This window comes from Neomonachus schauinslandi, chromosome 7, assembly GCF_002201575.2.
Source record: "Neomonachus schauinslandi chromosome 7, ASM220157v2, whole genome shotgun sequence".
In the NCBI taxonomy this organism is placed as follows: Eukaryota; Metazoa; Chordata; class Mammalia; order Carnivora; family Phocidae; genus Neomonachus; species Neomonachus schauinslandi.
Window position 1 is genome coordinate 54,899,212 of NC_058409.1, and position 18,007 is coordinate 54,917,218.

Below are 18,007 nucleotides of genomic sequence, written 5' to 3' on the forward strand. Positions count from 1 at the left end.
AAGAAGCCATAGAACTGTGAAGTCGCCCTTCCTTCCTTTTTTTTTTCCTACTCTTCTGAGGGTTTTCTAAGGAGGAGGGCAGGAGGTATAAGGGCAAGCTATAGACTAGAGATGAATACAGATTCAGCAGAAACTTGCTGACCCACTAAACCAGAAGACCATGAACCAAAGGGGATTATGCTACTCTCATTTTTTTTGTCAGTGTGGCCAATCTACCCTGAACTAGGGGAATGATCTGAAATGTGAGGACTTTTCCATAAAAGAGCTCCATAAAAGAGCTCAATCTTCCTAGCTGGCTGAATGAGTCCCAGACACAGTAGTCTTAACAAATTCAGAGAGAAGGCTCCCAGGCTGAGGGTAGCCACACCCCAGCTCCACCACCCTCGGTCTCCTCCCAAAGAACTGAATAGTAGTACAGAGAATATATGGCGTCATTAGCCAGTCCTCTGTCTCAGTACTTATGGAATATATCAGAAGGTACCCAAGGTGTCTCATGAGAAAGTCACTGTCATTCATAGGATTTTCCCCCTGTAAGGTAAGGTGTCCTATCTCTCTCCCTGTAGAGAGACAGAGAATCTCTTGAGAGCAGTGAGAGAGAAAAATGCCATACTATTTTTGAGCAGTGAGAAGGCCCTGGTAATGTCTACATTTACAAATGAGTGAGCCAGAAAATAATCTCAAACAAAAACGAGTATTTTATGGGGCACCTGGGTGGCTCAGTTGGTTAAGCGACTGCCTTCGGCTTGGGTCATGATCCCAGGGTCCTGGGATTGAGCCCCACATTGGGCTCCCTGCTCCGCGGGAAGCCTGCTTCTCCCTCTCCCACTCCCCCTGCTTGTGTTCCCTCTCTCGCTCTGTCTCTCTCTCTGGCAATTAAATAAATAAATAAAATCTTTTCAAAAAAAGTAGTATTTTATCTCGAAAAAAAGGAAAATGAATATAAGTTGTAAATATAAATTAAGTAAACTAATATTTAAGGACACTCTTAGTCCAGGAGACAGAAGAATTTTTATGCTGAAGCTCTTTCATGCTTTCAAGGAATTGAACAAGACATGGACTTAGTGAAACAAGACAAAACGTCGAAAGACAACTGATATCGAAAGAGGAAGAAAGAAATAGTGACATTATAGAATGTAAATGAACTCACGATTGCAGAATGCACAACCAACACTGAGAATAACTGCAGCATGTGGACAGCTTGAGAAAACTCTCAAAGTTGAGGAAAAGAATAGATCATTTGAAATGTCATTCTCATCTGAAAATGATAATACTCATTTTGTGGCTGGGCTCTGAGAATCAAATGGGATCATTGACATAACAGACTTGGCACAGTGTGCAGCCCTTAGGTGCTCAGTAGTGTCAGATATGAGGAGTTGATGGCCCCAAGGACAGATAGCAGAGCCAACATTGAGACTGCTGTTATGATAAGGGAAGACATCAGCAAAACTGAATGGGGAAAAATAGATAGCTGTGGTTTGGTTTTGTTTTTTTTTCCTTGAACTGAGGAATGCTGGAATGCCACTTCTTAGGAAAAATCATAATAGTGACAAACACCCAAACTTAGCCCTGGGAGTTAGGGAATTACTGAACTTCAGAGAGTGCCACAGCATCCTGGCACAGAAAGAGAAGCAAGCTTCTCTGAAGCAACCTTCAGATGGTCCAGAGCAGCAGGAGAGTCTGCAGGTGGGGAGGAAGGGGATGAACTGGTGGGACAGTTCTTCATCATGTTGGTTTAATGTAAGTGACTACTCTAGAAGATCAGTGGATTTTCTACCTTGAAGCTGAGAATGAAAAGAGATCAATGTTGAGGGCTTTCTTGGCTAAGAGACCACACAAGAATTTGTGCTTCAGAAGTTGGAGTTGGTAATTTGAATATTACTGTCCTGGATGCCCAATTACCAAGCAAGGCAACCGATTTAGCAAGCCAAATTTTCTAGAGATTGACAGTTATAAAATCTGTAAAACAGAGCAGTAGCCTCTGAGGTCTAGATATTTTGAAAGAGTACTTTGTTAAATATGCATTACACAGAAAATATATTTATGGTAAGAAAAAAAATAACAAAAAGATGGCTGTTATAAATTTTCCCACATGTTCTGATACCAGTCAGAGGAGATTGACACTTCTGTAGACACATTCTGTCTCTAATTGTCTGCAAAAAGCTGCTTATAAATGGCTTAAAATTTTGTCTCCTTTTGCATTTTCATCAATAACTCCTTTCTTCCAACTTTATACCCATAATCATTTTTAATAAACAGCATCTAATTAGAAAAGCCTGCAATCTAATCAATCAATGTGATACAATACATTAATGAAAGAGAGAACAAGAACTTCTCAATAGATGCAGAAAAAGCATTTGACAAAGTACAGCATCCTTTCTTGATTAAAACTCTTCACAGTGTAGGGATAGAGGGTACATACCTCAATATCATAAAAGCCATCTATGAAAAACCCACAGCAAATATCATACTCAATGGGGAAAAACTGAGAGCTTTTCCCCTAAGGTCAGGAACATGGCAGGGATGTCCACTATCACCACTGCTGTTCAACATAGTACTAGAAGTCCTAGCCACAGCAATTAGCAAAAAGAAATAAAAGACATCCAGATCAGCAAAGAAGTGAAACTCTCACTTTTTGCAGATGATATGATACTTTATGTGGAAAACCCAAAAGACTCCACCCCAAAACTGCTAGAACTCATGCAGGAATTCAGTAAAGTGGCAGGATATAAAATCAATGCACAGAAATGAGTTGCATTTTTATACACCACCACCAAGACAGAAGAAAGAGAAATTAAGGAGTTGATCCCATTTACAATTGCACCCAAAACCATAAGATACCTAGGAATAACTCTAACCAAAGAGGCAAAGGATCTGTACTCAGAAAACTATAGAATACTCATGAAAGAAATTGGGGAAGACACAAAGAAATGGAAAAACATTCCATGCTCATGGATTGGAAGAACAAATATTGTGAAAATGTCTATGCTACCTAGAGTAATCTACACATTTAATGCAATCCCTATCAAAATACCATCCACTTTTTTCAAAGAAACGGAACAAATAATCCTAAAATTTGTATGGAACCAGAAAAGACCCCGAATAGCCAGAGGAATGTTGAAAAAGAAAAGCAAAGCTGGTGGCATCACAATTCCGAACTTCAAGCTCTATTACAAAACTGTCATCATCAAGATAGTATGGTACTGGCACAAAAACAGACACATAGATCAATGGAACAGAATAGAGAATCCAGAAATGGACCCTCAACTCTATGATCAACTCATCTTTGACAAAGCAGGAAAGAATGTCCAATGGAAAAAAGACAGTCTCTTCAACAAATGGTGTTGGGAAAATTGAACAGCCACATGCAGAAGAAAGAAACTGGACCATTTCCTTACACCACACACAAAAATAGACTTAAAATGGATGAAAGACCTAAATGTGAGACAGGAATCCATCAAAATCCTTGAGGAGAACATAGGCAGCAACCTCTTCGACCTCAGCCACAGCAACTTCTTCCTAGAAACATCCCAAAGGCAAGGGAAGCAAGGCCAAAAATGAACTATTGGGACTTCATCAAAATAAAAAGCTTTTGCACAGCAAAGGAAACAGTCAACAAAACCAAAAGACAACTGACAGAATGGGAGACAATATTTGCAAATGACATATCAGATAAAGGGCTAGTGTCCAAAATCTATAAAGAACTTACCAACTCAACACCCAAAGAACAACTAATCCAGTCAAGAAATGGGCAGAAGACATGAACAGACATTTCTGCAAAGAAGACATCCAGACTGCCAACAGGCAGATGAAAAAGTGCTCAGCATCGCTCAGCATCAGGGAAATCCAAATCAAAACCTCAATGAGATATCACCTCACACCGGTCAGAATGGCTAAAATTAACAAGTCAGGAAACAACAGATGTTGAAGAGGATGCGGAGAAAGGGGGACCCTCCTACACTGTAGGTGGGAATGCAAGCTGGTGCAGCCACTCTGGAAAACAGTATGGAGGTTCCTCAGAAAGTTGAAAATAGAGTTACCCTACAATACAGCAATTGCACTACTGGGTATTTACCCCAAAGATACAAATGTAGTGATCCGAAGGGACACATGCACCCCAACGTTTATAGCAGCAATGTCCACAATAGCGAAACTATGGAAAGAGCCTAGATGTCCATCAACAGATGAATGGATAAAGAAGATGTGGTATACACATAACACACACACACACACACACACACACACACACACACACTGGAATATTATGCAGCCATCAAAAACAAACAAACAAAAAAACGAAATCTTGCCATTTGCAATGATGGAACTAGAGGGTATTATGCTAAGCGAAATAAGTCAATCAGAGAAAGACAAGTATCATATGATCTCACTGATATGAAGAATTTGAGAAACAAGACAGAGGATCATAGGGGAAGGGAGGGAAAAATGAAACAAGACGAAACCAGAGAGGGAGACAAACCATAAGAGACACTTAATCTCAGGAAAAAAACTGAGGGTTGCTGGAGTGGAGGGGGGGTGGGAGGGATGGGGTGGCTGGGTGATGGACATTGGGGAGGGACATACCTCTATGTCCATACCACTATACCACCACTGTAGTATGGTGAGCACTGTGAATTGTGCAAGCCTGATGAATCACAGACCTGTACCCCTGAAACAAATAATACATTATATGTTAATTTAAAAAAAAATTTTTTTAAAGAAAAGCCTGCAATCTCATGGCCTAGCACAGGAGTTCTAGTAGCACTGAATAAGAAAAGCCAGTTCTGGGGTGCCTGGGTGGCTCAGTTGGTTAAGCGACTGCCTTCGGCTCAGGTCATGATCCTGGAGTCTCTGGATCGAGTCCCGCATCAGGCTCCCTGCTCGGCGGGGAGCCTGCTTCTGCCTCTGACCCTCCCCCCTCTCATGTGCTCTCTCTCTCTCATTCTCTCTGTCTCAAATAAATAAATAAAACCTTTAAAAAAAAAAAAAAGACTTCAGTTTAAAAAAAAAAAAAAGCCAGTTCTGGTGGAACAAAAACTTACAAACTGAAAAAGAATGTGTAATTTTGATAAATAAGAGGCATATAGTATTCTACTTCTAGAGACCAAAATTTCTATACCCAGCAAAGTTGCCTGGGTTTGGGAAGGTAACAATAAAAATACTCCTAAGTGTAGAATGATTCCAGAGAAATCTACATAATCAATAAAGAGATGAAATACAAAATGAAATCTCCAGGAAAATCCTCTTGTTGAGCATTGAATCCTTAGTGCATTAAAAAATAGTACAGAATGGACAAATGGGTTCATTCTACCAATATAAGAATGCATCAATATTCCCATCAGCCTTTACTATGACAGATTATTCAGAAGGTTTGTGAATCTGAGCTAATAAGATTAACAGTGTTTCTGGAGTTCAGATAATTCCAGAAAAGCAGAAGGAAGAACTTGAGCTAATGCTAATACCTTATTTGCTTTCCAGTTTGGATTTAAAAATGGGGTATATTTATATTTTTATATTTTTTTTCCACATTTCTGTGCTTTAAAAGTGCTACCCACAAAAACAGGAAGCACCAATGAGACCCATCACAATGAATGTGTTACTAGTTAACTTGCCATGGAATCCAGTAACCCACAGTTAGGGTCCCCTTCCCCTAGTCTCTATAGCCATCAGGACACTTTTGCAAGCAGTTGTTGATGACATCAGAGATCAGTTTTTCCAATGATCTCAGAAATGCCATACCGAGAGATCCCATGGTGGCATTTTCTAAATGGGCCATCAACTAAAAATCCTTTATCTTTGCTTAGATCTTTATTACTTGAAGTGTAGAGCATATATTAGCACTGTCATTACCTGGAACCCCCACCCACACCCACTAAATTCAAATCTGCATTTTAAAAAAGACCCTCTGATGATTTTGTATACATATTACAGTTTGAGAGCACTGTGAAGCTCACTCCAGTTTTAAATCCTCAATAATTCACCTTCCTGTATAATTCTTTATCATCATAATAGCTTAAAAGAGAAAAACACGTGCTCATTTCAATAGTTAGTGCAAAGGCAGCTGATAAAGTTCCAGACCCGTTCCTGAATTTTCTGAGGTTTTAGTTCATTCGAGGAGATTGGCATCTTTACAATAATGAATTTTCCAGTTCCATAATCAGTATATCTTTCCATTTATTCATCTTTCCCACCATATAGCATTAAATATATTCCTATTTCTTAGGTTTACTCCATTAGTTATTTTTTGCTATCATAAATGTCATCTTTTTTCTGTTGTATTGTTTATTTTTCACATGCAGAAAATTAATCAAGTATATATATACATTTTATAACTAATCACCTGGAAGAACTCAGTTTTAATAATTTTTCAGGTGGCCCTCTTGAATCATAACTACTTTTTACATTTCTGATTTTTTTAATCTTGTAATCTATCAAGGAATAAATTCATATGGCCTTAATAGTTTAGGAAACTCTAAAACATTGGGTACTTAAAAACTATTTGGGCTTAACTCCCACTTCTGGGAATGTAGAATACAGCTACTTTTCCCTATTCTTTGCTCTAAGTACAGCTAAAAGCCCCAGATATTATTTGTAAACGAACATAACACTGTGAAAAATGGAGAGAGGAAAGGCAGACAGGCTTGGGAACCTTGAGACCCAAGGAACGACATGGAGGTGAGTTCTGTGGTTTTCTTTTAGCTTCATATATCTCAGACTTGTTGCTGCAGAGGCTGGCAAAATGGAAATGCCAGTGGGTGCAGGCAGAAACTCCAACAAAAGCCTGCTATCTGTAGCCAAAGGACCAGGAAAGGTGCAGCCCAGAAAGACAAAACTTTTAGACAATAACCCCTCTACTCTAGCCAAACAGCACAGGGAAAAAAAAAAAAAAAACTGTGACCCCATACCTACCACTCATGCCACAAAGTCAAGAGCTTGGCCTTCCACCCTAGTAGACTCTAACAAGGTACCCAGATACCCACAGAGCCTGAATTTCCATGCTCACAAACGTAATGTGGCAGCCCTCCCTTTCCTTGCTAGGTGGTGTCAAAGAAGGCATGGTGGAAAGTCAGGACTTTGATGACAGCCCAGTAGTAATGAGGCCACCTGCCGGCAAAGCCTTCTGCTATCAGTGGAAAGCACATGAGGAGTAGTAACACAGCCCTCCTGGGCAAAGTGGAATTGGCACAGCCTCGGGGCGTAGTTAGAGCTCCCAGCTCCCACGCAGCAGTAATAAGCAGCCCCCACCTCAGATATCAATAGAGGCTAGGTAGAAAACCTGAACTTCCACCCCTCCTTGCCAGTAATGAGGCAGCACCACCACCCCCTTCCCTTGCCAGAACAATGTCAGGGAAAACCACCTAGAACAGGTTAAATAATAACCAGAGTCTTATTAGTCATCACATAATAATCCGATTTGTCCACATTTCAAACAATAATAAACATTTCAAGAACCAAGACAATTAATAGATGCCAATACGGGGGCGCCTGGGTGGCTCAGTCAGTTAAGTGTCTACCTTCGTCTGGGTCATGATCTTGGGGTCCTGGGATCGAGCCCCATGTTGAGCTCTCTGCTCAGCAGGGAGTCTGCTTTTCCTTCTCACTCTCCATGTTCCCCCCTCCCACATAAATAAATAAATAAAATCTTAAAAAATATATATGCCAATACAGATGACAGAGATGTTATAATTTAGCTGACAAAGATTTTAAAGCTGCCATGTTACAGTAAGCAATTATGAACACACTTGAAACAAAGGAAAAAATATAAAGTCTCAACAAAGAAATAGAAGATAGGAAAAAAAAACAAATTTTAGAACTAAGACATAGAACAACATATAAAAAACTGAATGGATGGACTCAACAGCAAAATGAAAGGAACACAGGACCAAATTAGTGAACTAGAGAATAGAATGATAGAAATTACTAGATCTGAACAACAGAGAGAAATGATTGAAAATACAATGAACAGAGCCTCAAGGCATCTGTGGACCATAAAAAAAGATTGAATGTTTGTGTCATCAGAGTTTCAGAGGAAGTACTGAAAAAACCTGAAATAAATGATGTCTGAAAAGTTTCTGTGTGTGGTCAGAGACACAGAACCACAGATTCAAGAAGCTGAGTAAACCCCAAAGAGGATAAAGTCAAACAAATTTACCCAGAGATGCATCACAAACTTCTGAAAAAAAAAAAAATTAAAAATCTTTAAAACAATCAAATAGAGATGACAGCTTAGCTATAGGGGGAAAACAGTTCTCATGACAGAAGATTTTTCATAAGGACCTATGGAGATGAGGAGGAATGGCACAACATGGAAAGTAAAGAACTGTCCAACAAAGTATTTGTTATCCACCGAAAATATTCTTTAGGAATGAAAAGGAAATCAAGGCATTCTCAGATGAAGAGGAAAATTAATAGAACTTGTCACTAGCATACCTGCCCTAAAAGAATAGCAAAGAAAGTTCTCTAAACAAAAAAGAAAATGATGAAAGAATTTTGGAAAAGCAGGAAGAAAAAAAAACAATGAAAGTAAAATGTGAGTAAACATATTTTCCTTCTACTCTTGAATTTCTTTAATTATGTTTGACAGTTGAAGTAAAAATTTTAACACTGTCTTATATGGTACTAAAAGGTATATAGACAAAATACAATTGTATTATAAATGGGGTAGGTATGTGCAGGAAAGTAAGGTTTGTTGGAGATCAAAGTATAAATAAAAATGAAGAGCAGTTTTTATCAGTCATTTTGGACAGCGTCAATCTTTTTCATTTTTGTCAGTTCAGTGAAACCCTGGGGAAAGAACTGTCTATCATACACTCTTTGGAGGGCAATTTGACAGTAGCTATCCATTTTAAATATCAACTATTGAGCCAGTAATCCCCCATCTATTAACCTATCTTGATGGAATAATCCATACAAAATACATAATAATGTGTGTACAAGGTTGTTTACAATAAGAGTATATATGCATATCCCTATGTTTGCCCATTTCAGAGAATACATAGCAAAAAATTAATAGTTTTTTTTGTAGAGTAGCTACAAAAGTGGTAGGTACATAGGCATATTTTACCTTACACCTTTTCTCTACTATATCCTAGTATATCATTTTCTAGGCATTGAGTACAGATTCTTTGCATAGAAATAGATATTATTTATGTTTTTCTTTTTTTCTTAACAGGTCATATCATAGTATTTGTGGCAAACTACAATTTCCTTGTTTTCTTTGCATTGTATCTTGGAGATCCTGTTGTTCCTCAAGATACAGAACATTGCTGTAGTCAATATATGTGACCCTCTTTCATTCTTCATAACTGCCATGTAGCATCCCTCACTAGGAGTGCAATTGCAGTTGATCTGTTTCCCCATTTGTAAAGATTCTGCTCTATGCACATGTTTAGTATTACAAGCAATGCTGCAGCAAAAACCCTTACATATATTTCTTCTGTAGTGGTGCCTTTCTTAGGCTAGATAAAAGAAAATTAGAAATACTTGGTGAAAGACTAAATAATGTTAAATCTGATATTGCTAAATTCCCTCAAAAAGGCTGTATTCCTTTGTACTTTGCCTGAACCCCACTCTCCCATCTTTGCTATTTTATTCACTGCTTGACAAGTGGATAAGGTAACAACTTACCCAAAGTTATTCTGAGTGCTGCCCCAGGCTCCCTCAAGGTTATAGCCATCCTACGTTGTTTGTAGATGGTCTTACATTTTTGTAGATGTTGGTTCTGTGGTTTCCTCTTGAAGTCCAAGTCCAGCTACTTTCTGTCTTCCAGGATCCCTCAGAGTTATTGATCCATATGCTTTCTTTTCTAAGACTATAGTGAATAGCTTTAAAAGCCTATTTGTGAGATGTTACCATTAGGGGAACTCCATTATTTTTGGAGTTTCCTGTGAGTTTCTAATTATTTCAAAAAGAAGAAAGTAAAGTAGCGGGAGGGGAAGGAAAGGTAGCGGGAGGGGAAGAATGAAGCGGGGGAAATCGGAGGGGTAGACAAACCATGAGAGACGATGGACTCTGAAAAACAAACAGGGTTCTAGAGGGGAGGGGGGTGGGAGGATGGGTTAGCCTGGTGGTGGGTATTGAGGAGGGCACATTCTGCATGGAGCACTGGGTGTTATGCACAAACAATGAATCATGGAACACTTCATCTAAAACTAATGATGTAATGTATGGGGATTAACATAAGAATAAAAAAAATTAAAAAAAAATAAATAAAATAAAATAAAACCTAAAAAAAAAAAGAAGAAAGTATTTTTTAAAATACTTTAAATACTTTAAAATACTTTAAAATACTGTCATTTCTAAGGATTTTGATTGAGAGGAGAAGTCTGGAACAAGTGCTTAGTTGATCATTTTTTTACTGTACTATTTTGTTTTGAATCATTACAAGACATATTTTTTAAATGGTAATAAAATTCCACATACCTTTTTTTAAAAAGAATGGATGAGGTAGATTGACATATGTAGACATGAAATTTATAAAAATAATTTGATTTTTTGTATTAGTCCTTTTTAACAAGAAACTTGTCTTTCATTTCTAACATGAAAACAAAACCAGAGAATTGAAGTGAGTTACAAAGTTAAGTTTCAATAAAAAGATTCTCAAAAATGAATTGGAATAAACTTAAATTAGTTTTGTATTTAATCATTCTAAACATACCAGTTTGTGTCTAGTTTTTGTAAATGTCACTTATAAAAGTTCTCTTTAATGGTGATAACCTAGTAAAGCTTTGTTGATGAAACATCACCAAACTTTATGTAGAAATAGATAAGATAATAAATGATCAATCACAGCACTCCTTTTTTCAGGGATCCAGAGTTACAAATTAGTCAAGCATTTATCTTCCTTGGTCTGGGCCATCCATGGTGGGGTACTTGCTGGAGTAAAGATACTAGTCATTACTTTGAAGCATCTTCTGTTGTTACCACATGATAGCAATACTCAGTTCATCTCTTTGTATGTTTCAGAGCAATTCCATTTTATTATTACTCTTGTCACCCAGAGCCTTGGTAAAATTAAGCTTTCAAATGGGAAACTGGGCTTCTACCTGGTAAATGTACTTTCCCAAGTTTGGGATAAGCTGTGAGTCGTACATGCTGTTCAATATAATGTCCACCTCCCAGTGAGGGTGTCCACATGCTATTTGGAAGGGAAGGCCCCTGGCAGTGTTCCAACTCAGTGTCTCCTGAGATGTACTCTGTTCTTGTGCTTTCTAAAATTAAGTGGGAAACTGTTACACATAAGTAATTCTGTTACTTGATCTTTCCCACAGGCTTGTTGGAAGGGACATAAACAACGGAAAGCATATTCGCGCAGGCGGCAAATGTTGATTGATAATACTGATTCCATTGTGAAGGTAAATATCCCTTCCTACCTTATCCAGTGCTTGACTTAAACCTTTCTCTTCGTTTTAGTTTTGCTCCTGGAATACAGATTATAAAAAGAATACATAAGAGTCTTGAAGTCAGAATTAAGTCTCAGGTTTGAGTCCCATGTCCATTACTCAGCTGATCATCTTCAAGTCTGTTAAAACACTGTACCTGGCTCAGGTCCTTTATGTGGTTTTGAGAATCAAATGTGCAAGTATTTCATAACCTGTAAATGCTCTTTCTCTAGGAAATCCAAAATGATTATTTAAGCTCTGGGAGAAAACTGTTATTTCACATGCATCTTACCATATTCACTAATAATATTTACAAAACTTAATGGTACAAAACTTTAATTGTTAGGCAAATGTAAAACCAGTGACAAGAAGAAGTAGAACTAAATTAGGGCCTGTGTGTGGGAGGTGAGCAGGTCTAACCCAGCTCTGGATCCAGGCTGATGGCTCTGAGTTTAGAAAAAGAAAAGGCCCTGGGGTACCCACTGCCCAGTGCTAAAAACCAGAGAACTGCCCAGAAATGAACTTGCAGACAATGTGGAAGTCCAGATTAGAGTTGGAATGGCAGGGCTGGAGAGATTGGAATCAAATGAAATTAATTCAAAAGACCTTTTAAACTGTGAAGGCATTGAATAACATCATCTAGATCCATTGTGCTCCTTAGTAATGTGCTGTGCTTGCCATGGATCACAAGCCCATTGTCTCGGAAAACTGTAGGTCCCAATCAGCCCCTCATGAGAACTCTGGACATGTTTTCCTGTAAAGACCTAAAGGATCCTGGATGCCTTTAAGGGATGCTGGAAGAAACCCTGGACTTGGTTTTTGATTCCCTGACCTATTGCAACTGTCAGCAAAATGCCTTGCCCTCTTGGTTTTTATTTATTGAGATGAAAGCAAAATGGTACAAAGCTACATTACCTTCCCCACCAAAAGGCATAAAATGCTTTGAAACCCTAGGAAAAAAGCAAGGAAAGAAGTAGGAGATGAAGATGAGGCTTAGGATGTTAATTATTTGGTGGGCTGCTCACTTTTACTTTTTTATCAAAAGACCAATGTTATCTGTAGAAGGACTGTGTGAAAAGTTTAAAGGTTGTTTAGTAATTGCCTTGATTTCTCCATTTAACTCTTTTTTAGATTCAGTCCTGGTTCCGGATGATAGTAGCACGGAGGATATACCTTGCACGACTGCAGTATTTCAGAGATCATGTAAGAGACACACAAGTGGATTTTCACCCTGGTTGAGAATGAGCTGAATGAATGCTTTGTTGAATGTTAACATTGAATGATTTCTATTAAATGGTAGAAATGTTTTTAGAAAAGAACCGAGTGGAAGACTGTTAGTATATTGTATATGTTGGCTGCATGGTGTTCCTATCTAGTCTTTGTATTAAATAGAATATTTTGTCAGTTCAGGAAGAGAAAATGAAATGTCTTCTTTCATAAATTTTTTTCATGCACTTGCTTCCTTTTGTCCTAAGACACACACCAAAGCTTTTAATTGGGTTAGGTGATATTTTCATATCTCCCCAGCTGCCTTTGGCTCAAGTTCTAAAACATCAGTGTCACTTAGTTGGATGGACAGTTGCAATCTATACATCAGTAACCTAACATTTTTTTTTTTAGAAGTCCAGAGCTAAATGGTGGGAATGAACAGTAGGAGGAAACAACAGGTCTTAAGAATTCAAAGTGATAATATTTGGAGGCTTACTTTTTTTTATTCAGAACTCATGTTCAGAGTGAGACTTCACTATTTAGGACTGCATAGGAAATGTGTGAGAAGACGGATGTGGACTAGTAATGCCAAAGAGAAAAGATTCCAGACGAAAATTTTCCAGCACTGCTTGTAAAGCTTTTCTAACTGCTAACTGATAAACTTAAATAGAGGCCCACAGGAAGAATTTTTTTCAGGATCTTTAAAGAATAGATAAATGAACATAGATTGAATCATCTAAATTTGGGGCTAAAATTCTTTTTCCTTTTAGATCTCTTTATAAATAGTCCCATACAATCTTGTCAATACTTCTAGCTAACTTAGCTGACCCTTTCTCTGCAAAGAAAATGCAAAAAATAAACATTGAATACACTCCATCTAAATATTGCCAGTTCTAAATAGTTTTTGTTCTTTAAAAAAAAAGATTTTATTTTTGAGAGTGTCCAGTGAGGGAGGGAGGGAGCTGTGAGTCCTTCGCTGGGGAAAGACCAAAGACTAGCTTGTAGGAAAAACCAGTAGAAGCCATGTTTTGGAGACCTGTATTAGAGGCATTGCATGAGTTTGTAAGATGTGAGTCTGAAATAGCCAGCAACTTGGTTCTTGAAAGATCTCTGAACCATGTGCAGCTACTTGAGCAAGTGGGTCGGGACCCCGTCATGAAACAGGTGGGAGGGGAAAACCCAGTCACAGTATCTTCTCTAGCAGCGAATGAGATGCGGCAGTCAGGGGAGAGTGAAGCACACCAAATGGGTGATGTCAGGCAGAAGACAACATGGCACAGAATATCAGTATTCCAACCAGGCATGGTGTATCACCATGATATATCAGTATGTGGAATGGGGTCCCAAATTTATGGGGAAAGGAAAGGAGACTATGGTGAATACACAGATGAAAATAACATGAGGTGACAAGCAACACAGTCAACAGTTGATAACATAATCTGAGTGACCAGGGGCGCCTGGGCGGCTCAGCTAGCTGAGCGTCTGACTCTTGATTTCAGCTCAGGTCATGATCTCAGTGTGGTGGGATCGAGCCACGCGTCAGGCTCCATGCTCAGCTGGGAATCTGCTATTTTCTCTCTAATGTAAATTAATTAATTAATTAAAATTCTGAGTGACCAGACCAAAGACAAGGCATAGAGTGGATGGTTCTTCCTTGGCCATTGTTTCGTACAGTCTCATTTCCAAATCATGTGTAGTCTTTGTAGTTCCTAAGTACAAGAATTAAAATATTCTTTTATATAAAATGAAAAAAAAAAAACATTTTAAGTAATCTCTACACCCAAACGGGGCTCGAACTTAAAACCCTGAGATCAAGAGTCATATGCTCCACCACCTGAGCCAACCAAGTGCCCCGAAATAATGTCCATTCTTAAATACTGACAGTTCTTAAGTAGTTCTGAACTCTACAATCGTGGAATAGATGGGCCTTGGGAAGATCATGACTGGTCTCATTCTTTTGCAGAAAAATGAAATTGTGAAAATTCAGTCACTACTGAGAGCAAACAAAGCTAGAGATGACTACAAAACATTGGGTAAGTAGGACAGATCTTCCTCCACTAACAATGGGGTTACGTCCTAATAAGTCCATCATAAGTTGGACAATATCCTAAGTCGAAAATGCATTTAACACACCTAATAGATGGAACATCAAAGCTTAGCCTGGCCTGCCTTAAGTGTGCTCAGAGCGCTTATATTAGCTTACAGTTGGGCAAATCACCTAACACAAAGCCTATTTTATAGTGAAGAGTTGACTGTCTCGTGTTACTTATTGAATACCACACTACAAGTGAAAAACAGAATGGTCGTGAGTGTATGGGTTGTTTACCCTGGTGATCACATGGCTGACTGGGCTCTGGCTCACTGCTGCCACCCAGCATCAGAAGAGAGCATCCTATGGCATGATGCTAGCCTGGGAAAAGATGCAAATTCAAAATTCAAAGTACGTTTCTAATTGAATGTGTATGGCATTTGCACCATCATGAAGTCAAAACATAGTAAGTCGAGCCATTGCTTGCTGGGGATCATCTATATTCTGAAACAAAGTATGGGTTCCTTATAAACAAGGCAAAAACAAAAACATCTTAGTCACTTTAGAGGCCGCTCCAGGAACAGAAGTTGTCCAGTGTTTCCAGTAAGTTTTGACCATCTCAGACCCCAGGTTCTGAACTGGTGCACAAAGGAACATTGATGGCAGGAAATGGGCCTTCCTGTTATAAGTGAAAGGGGTAGGTAGAGTGGATATGATTTCTTCAGAAAGAATGGAATTGGTATAAATGCTGATATTTTTATATTAAATTTGAGCTAGAGTCAGAAATCTAATGCAAAGGAGTTAGCCAGAAGATAAGCTTATATTTGAACTGTTTAATCTGTTTTGTTGGCCTACAATTTTTTCCCCTTGTTTTAAGAATAAAACATGTTTGTATAAGAAATTTTGGAAACATGAATAAGAAGGAAAAAATATGAATAAGAAGGGAAAAAGCTCATCTCTGAACATCTTCCTATAATTTCATTCTAGACTTTCCATGGTCCCTATAGTTTTTAAAATATTTTTTATTATAATACTAATATATGCCATTTTTAGAAAGTTTTGAAACAGCAAAATAAAAATCACCCAGAAATAACATTGACATTTTGCAACTATTTACAATCCCAACTTTGCGTATGTTCTTCTGTTCTTTACAAAGTGAACATCTTTTTTATATGCTGAATTTTTAACATTCTTACTATCACAAGAACATGTGATAGATTAAGAACTTGCTGATAAACTTACTAGTATTGCACAAACTTTTTAAATATTTTGCTTAGTCATTCCGAATTAGTTTTGAGAGGGTAAAGAAAAATCATGACTTGTGCATCTTAGTCATGAAAATGGCCATTATACTGTATCTACCTCTGTCTTGCTTCTTCTTATTTTTTGGAGGAAGTCAAACTTGAGTAATGTAACCAGCACAGTGCCTAGGAAGTAGTTTAGCTAGTGCCATTTATTGCCTAAAGTCTATCTAAGTTTTGAGATGAAAAATATATGGCTCAAGAAAGGTTTTCCCTGGTACTTGTTAAGGAAAAACCTCAGGAAGATTTAGAGGCCAGGTTCTGCCTCCAGCCTGCAGAATGTATTGGATTACACATCATTCTGCTGGATTCCAGAATTCCCTGTGCAAGCTAAGTAAGGAAAGGCCAGCTAGTCTTTTCAGGGCCACACTTCTCCATTGTTGAATTAATGAGATTCATCTCTCGGTGGATACCTTTAAGTGTTTTACAAGAAGGCTAAATAGGGATTTTGTTTTCTGAGCCCTAACACACTAAAACAGGTTTGCTACTGCCTTTGCTCATGAAAGACAATTTAAGAATAAATTTTCCAAATGAACACAGGCTGCTTTTTGTTTCATTCTAGGTAACATGTTTTTGTGGTCAGTTGGGGGGATGCTTTTTACTTGCTTACATTTTTTTAAATTGTTATTTATTGGAGAGAGAAAGAGCATGAGAGGAGGAAGGGGCAGAAGGAGAGGGAGAGAGAGAATCTCAAACAGACTCTGCGCTGAGCACCAAGCCTGATGCAGGGCTCGATCTCATGACCCTGAGATCATGACCTGAGCCGAAATCAAGAATCAGACACTTAACCAACTGAGCCACCCAGGCACCCCTTTACATTTTTTTTTAATTAGAAGACAAAAGAAATTCCAATTAAAAAGTCCAGGTGATTTTATGTTAAAGCATAGAAGGTAGATAGAAACTATGTTAGTGAGTAACTTAGATCTAAGCTGCTCTGGGCTTTAGCAAATAGGGTGGTTTTGTTGTAACTGAAATGTAAATTTTCATTTCTTTCTCAATTCACCATCTTTGTCAGACTAAGGCATTTTTTTAAAGATTTTATTTATTTATTTGAGAGGGAGAGAGATAGAGAGCATGAGCAGGGGGTAGAGGGAGAAGCAGACTGATCAGGGAGCCTGACATGGGGCTTGATCCCAGGACCCTGAGATCAGGACCTGAGCAGAAGGCAGATGCTTAACCAACTGAGCCACCCAGGCACCCCAAGACTAAGGCATTTTTAATCTGAAAAAAAAGTCACTTGTATTAGTCTGTCATCATCCATTTTCACCCATTCCTTCTGGAAAGGCTTTGAGTAACTTCAGACTTGGAAGTTGCTGCAACTGTGATTTGGCCACTTGTCAGTGCTAACTATCACGTTAGGTGATTCTCTGAAACTAAAAGTGATTCCCAGCCTGAAGATGTCACAAGCCTACTGTTGACAGAGGAAATATTAAATTTGGGCCATAATAATTAGTAAAGCTAAAATACTAATTTGTTTCTAACGTGTTTATTGGCACACACAGAGATAAGCAATCCTTAGGAGCAGAGAGAGAATTTGAGACCAAATGAGCTGGCTCGTGTTCTCCCAACTTAGCTACATACACATGAGCTCTGGAGCATCACTCAGGCTTTTTCTGAACTGGCCATGTCATTAGCAATGTCTTTGTTAGAAATGGTAGAAAATAAATTCACATGTGCTTCAGTGATCAGGAAAAGAAGGGTTCCAAGAGCCAAAGTAATTTCTCCAATAAAGCCCATCAGAAGTGGCAAAATACTAATATAGATGCCCCTAGATTTGGTTGTTCATGTGGGGTTCATGCTGTTAGTTCTTTGTGTTGTTGGTTTAACTCTTTTTATTTCTTGAATGTCAAAACACCCCAGAACCAAGCTGGAAGTAAAAAGAAGATAGATTAGGGATTCAGTGTAAAGGAGAGGATGGTGATGGAAGTCACCACAATGGGGCTGAGCTTTTTCAAGTCATCTTCGTGTTGTTGTAACATTCATCCCTGAAGGTCCAGATCGTTTATTCTTACATTGACCCAGTGTTCACTAAAACACTTTAACAAATGTATTTTTTGTGAAGTCAGAGTGCCAGGGAATTAAAGCATAATTAA

General features: G+C 38.3%; 2 protein-coding genes across 3 annotated transcripts in view; both read left to right on the top strand.

Moving 5' to 3' along the window:
* The window catches only part of IQGAP2 (IQ motif containing GTPase activating protein 2), a 293,302-nt gene that overhangs the window by 221,989 nt on the left and 53,306 nt on the right, over positions 1-18,007 (top strand). For both annotated transcript variants that reach the window (XM_044916696.1, XM_044916697.1), the window contains 3 exons: positions 11,265-11,348; positions 12,507-12,578; positions 14,548-14,617. In XM_044916696.1, the coding sequence (XP_044772631.1) occupies positions 11,265-11,348; positions 12,507-12,578; positions 14,548-14,617 (226 nt within the window). The remainder of the gene's footprint in view (positions 1-11,264; positions 11,349-12,506; positions 12,579-14,547; positions 14,618-18,007) is intronic.
* Positions 13,608-13,991, top strand: LOC110589537 (single-stranded DNA-binding protein, mitochondrial-like). The gene has a single exon (XM_044916698.1). The coding sequence runs from the start codon at positions 13,608-13,610 to the stop codon at positions 13,989-13,991; it is 384 nt and encodes a 127-aa protein (XP_044772633.1).

Bases quoted from the DNA above. Each gene is read 5' to 3' on its own strand.
- LOC110589537 (XM_044916698.1), top strand. From the start codon at position 13,608: ATGTTTTGGAGACCTGTATTAGAGGCATTGCATGAGTTTGTAAGATGT.